At 53.8% G+C, this 4,425-nt stretch overlaps 1 protein-coding gene across 1 annotated transcript; it reads left to right on the top strand.

Annotated features, from left to right (window-relative positions):
* The first annotated feature begins 669 nt into the window (after positions 1-669).
* On the top strand, positions 670-1,867 carry SSTR4 (somatostatin receptor 4). Its single transcript, XM_010005070.1, has one exon. It carries the CDS (start codon positions 670-672, stop codon positions 1,864-1,866), a length of 1,197 nt encoding a protein of 398 aa, XP_010003372.1. The 3' UTR covers position 1,867.
* The last annotated feature ends 2,558 nt before the right edge of the window (positions 1,868-4,425 follow it).

The raw sequence follows: 4,425 nt of genomic DNA, 5'->3' as shown, positions 1-4,425 counted from the left end.
GGCTGCTGCTTTATTATCTCTAAACTTGGATTTTTAAAAAATTAATATTACTGATATATTTTTAATGGGAAAGCTGATTTTCTCGCGGGCGGGGGCAACAGCCTGTGTTCCCATCCAGCGAGCGTGGTATGTCTTTCACTTTAAAAGGTCCGGATCCTTCTGGTCATCTGATTCGGGTCAAGCAGGACTTTGCATCGCCAACAGCCGGCCGATCCCACCAGAGCAGCTCCCAGCGCCTGCTGCTGCCCCCCCGGCAGTGAGGAGGGAGGCTCCTTCAATCCCCGGAGGGTTGAGAGGTAAAACATCTCTATCCAGCTCGGTTCCTCTGCTTGCTTTCTCCGCAGGGGTTAATGAAACCCTTGAGATTCGTTAGGTTCATCAAGGCAAATGGTGGCATTGATTCCCGCACCAGCCACCGCTTTGCAGCCCAGGTGCCCCCCCTGGACACCCAGTTAGGACCCTGAAAGGGATGCTTCGGCCTGGGGAGAGATGCTGCTGCCCTGAGGAATGATGTGAAGGCGCTTGGGCAGGGAGGGGGGTGGATGGAGGGGCCAGGGGAACCACAGCTGGGCACCACAGCTCTCATCCCTTTCTCTCTCTGCCCCTGCCCTGCCTGCAGGCTGCCCTCCTCCCCCCCGGCAGTGTCCCCTCCATGGACCACCACCAAGCATGAGAGCCGCAGCGGAACCTGGCGCGGCTGCGTCTGAGGTGCCCCCCAAGAGCGGCGCGGCATCGGGGGAGGCCGGCCGGCAGCAGGGGCAGGCGGAGTGGGGCAGCAAGGCGGGCGAGGTGGCAGGCATGGTGGTCATCCAGTGCATCTACGCCCTGGTGTGCCTGCTGGGCCTGCTGGGCAACTCCCTGGTCATCTTTGTCATCCTGCGCTACGCCAAGATGAAGACAGCCACCAACATCTACCTGCTCAACCTGGCCATCGCCGACGAACTCTTCATGCTCAGCATTCCCTTTGTGGCCACCTCGGCTGCCCTGCACCACTGGCCCTTTGGCCGGGCCCTGTGTCGCACCGTGCTGGGCGTCGACGGCCTCAACATGTTCACCAGTGTCTTCTGCTTGACTGTCCTCAGCCTGGACCGCTACATCGCCGTGGTGCACCCGCTGCGGGCAGCCACCTACCGCCGCCCTCGGGTGGCCAAGATGGTCAACGGGGGGGTGTGGCTCCTCTCCTTGCTGGTGGCTTCACCCATCCCCATCTTCGCCGGTACAGCGACCACCCACGATGGCCAGGCAGTAGCCTGCAACCTCCTGTGGCCCAGCCCGGCCTGGTCGGCAGCTTTTGTGGTCTACACCACGTTGTTGGGTTTCCTGCTGCCGGTGCTGGCCATGGGGCTGTGCTACCTGCTGATCGTGGGCAAGATGCGGGCAGTGGCGCAGCGGGTGGGCTGGCAGCAGCGCCGGCGCTCCGAGGGCAAGCTGACGCGCCTGGTGCTGATGGTGGTGGCCATGTTCGTCATCTGCTGGCTACCTTTCTATGTGGTGCAGGTGGTCAACCTCCTGCTGCCTGGCCGCTTGGATGCCACCATCAACAACGCTTCCCTCATCCTCAGCTACTCCAACAGCTGTGCCAACCCCATCCTCTACGGCTTCCTCTCAGAAAATTTCAGGCACTCCTTCCACGGCGTGCTGCGCCGCTGCCTCGACGCCAGCCTCTGCTGCTGCCACACCAAGGAGGGTACTGCTGAGGAGGAGGAGGAGGAGGAGGAAGAACCCCTTGATTACTGCACCCCTCCCCGGGGGGACGACAAGGGCAAGGGCTGCATCTGCCCACCCCTCTCCTGCCAGCAGGAGCCCGTGCACCCCCAGCCCTGCTGCAAGCCTGGACCCCTCCTGGCAAGGACCACCGCTTTCTAGGCTGTCCCCAGCTCCAAGCAGCAGGTTGGGCATGTGCCCCGTCCTGCAGCAAAGGGGACGCTGGCCGGAGAGGGGACACACTGCCATGCCCCGCACTGCCGCTCCTCACTCGTGCTGTGCGGCTTGACGAAATAAAAAGCCATAAGACCGGCCCATGATACAGGTAATTACTTTGACTGAGTAATTATTGCACTGTCCTCAATTAGGAGGCTGTGCTGGGCTGAGGGACAGTGAGGATTTCCAAAGGTATTTCTGAAGGGGGAGTGTAGCCATGAGGCGGGTGCCACTCCAGAATAACACCGCCCAGACCGCCCCTTCCTTCCCAAAACATGCTCTGAAAGATGGAGGAAAAGTTCTGAAGCCCATCAGCCCCACCACCTCCATAGCAGGATGAGGGACAGGACCAGACTGGACTTCTCCAGCAGCTCTGTGGGGCATTGAGAGCATAGGATCATATCCACCCAAGGGGTAAAAAAAAAAACCACAACAAAACAAAAGAGTAGGAAAAAAAAAAAAAAAGGGGGGGGGGTGTGTGTTTCTGAGTGACTGAGATCAGAGATCAGAGCTTGAGACTACACAGACAATGCCAGGGAGCCCCAAACCTCCCTTTAGCAAATGGGGGAAGGAAAAAATATTGGTCCCACCAATAAACCTCCCCTGCCTTTCCCCAAATTCCCAGGATTTTTGCACACACAGGACCAAAATTGTAATTTCCACAAGGAAACCCAGGAGAACCGGATCAAGCTCCCTTAGCTATAGGTAAACATCCCTTCTAGTGCTACTTGACATACATCCCCACAGGAACCTGAGCTGAGGAACTGCAGCAGGGCTGTCTCGGCTTGGCCACACCAAGTACCATTAAATCAGCCATTTCCAGCTCATTCGGTTTAAACTTTGTCCTTTTCATGTTATTCTCCTTCTCCATTATTTATGGTTCATTCCTTCTATTTTAATCACACTGGTGAAACCAGTGGGGCAACCCAGCCTGACTCTCCACGAAGAGTCCACAACTCCTTTTTTTTTTTCCTAATTTTTATTTTTATTTTGGCTTGTGACTTCTGGAGCTCAGTGAGGAGAAAGTTGGTTGGTTTTTTTGTTTTTTTTTTTTTTCTTTCTTTCTTCAGGAGGAGGAGATAGAATATTCCATTAGCAGCTTTCTATAAACCAGACTGTAAAAGCTTTATTGGTCTACACACAAAATCACCATGTGATTGGGCATTGCGTAGGGTATATTTCCAATAAATAAATATTTACAAATGTGCTGGGTGTATAAAACAGTGGGTGGAACAATTTACATCAGGAAAGCTACGGTCAAAATAAAACATTTTTTTTCATTTCCCTTGGAGGATGCAACGCAGCTCCATCGTATCGGGAGGGGACACACACATACACCCCCCTCTGGCAGCGTGCTTGTTGTGCAGAGCTGGAAAAACACACAATTCCTAGATTTCCCTGCAGTCCACGGCTGGGAAGCAAGCAGCGGGCTGGATCCTGCCCCCCCAAGAAAGTTTTCCCACAAGCTTCAACATGCCTTAAGCTCAGCCCTGGGACAAAACTGGAGGAATACAGGAAAAAACACTGCAGACAGGAGGGGTCAGTTAAGAAGGGTTGTGGAAAAAAAAACCACCAACAGAGCAAAACAACAAAAACACACAAAAAAACCCCCCAAACCCAAACAGTTTAACCCAAGAACAGCAGAAAATTGTGGAAGAAATTGCATGGGGAATGTGAGGCTGTGAATGACCTTTCCTAGCATGGAAAAAATTACCCTGACATTCTTGGGACCCACATTTAACCTCCATAGTACCCCAAAAAAAGCCCAGAAATGGTAAGATGGAATAAAAATCAGGCATTTGAGCCCTCACATGGGGACTCTGAGCAGGATCCTCACTGTCACTCAGGATTTATGGTGAAAAGTGCTCAGCTGGCAGAGGTGAGAGATAAAAGATGGGCGGGGGGGACACCAAAAACTGAGATTTCTTCTGGTGTGCAAGGCAAAGTGCTGACCACTACTAGATCTTTGCTCCTTCTTCCATCACTCAAAAAAACAAAACTTAAGCCAGACCAATGCCAGGAGCATCCCAGCTCCTCACCACCCTGGGAAAACAGTCACATCCAGCCCAGCGACACATTCCCAGCCAAGAAGAGGGGGAATTGGGGCAGGGCAACCTTCCATGCTCTGCAACGCCTCGGCCAGCTGTGGCACGCGTGCTCTCCCCCACATTGATGTGGATTTAAACAGTTCCAGATGGAGACATCCCTCCTGTAATGTGGATTTTCCTTGGAGCCCCCTCCAGCAGCTGGCTCAGGAAAAGGAAAGCTGAGTGAGCAAAGGGAGCTGAAACAAAGCACTCTGTGCCTTCCACCCAACCCGCTCTACAGAGAGAGCATTGCAAAAGCCAGCTGGAAAGCAGCGAGTATTTTTGGGAAGTGGGGATGATCACAGCTTTTCCCAAATGCTCTTTATCATTAAAAAAATTGCTGGGGGGTGTAGGGGCAAGGAAGTAAATGTTACCCAGTTCTGTCCACCTCCCTCTCTCTCCATCCATCCCAGCCTCC

Source organism: Chaetura pelagica, unplaced genomic scaffold, assembly GCF_000747805.2.
Source record: "Chaetura pelagica isolate M959 unplaced genomic scaffold, ChaPel_1.0 scaffold171, whole genome shotgun sequence".
In the NCBI taxonomy this organism is placed as follows: domain Eukaryota; kingdom Metazoa; phylum Chordata; class Aves; order Apodiformes; family Apodidae; genus Chaetura; species Chaetura pelagica.
The sequence above is the reverse complement of the archived record's forward strand: the minus strand, read 5'-3'. Positions and strand labels throughout refer to the sequence as shown.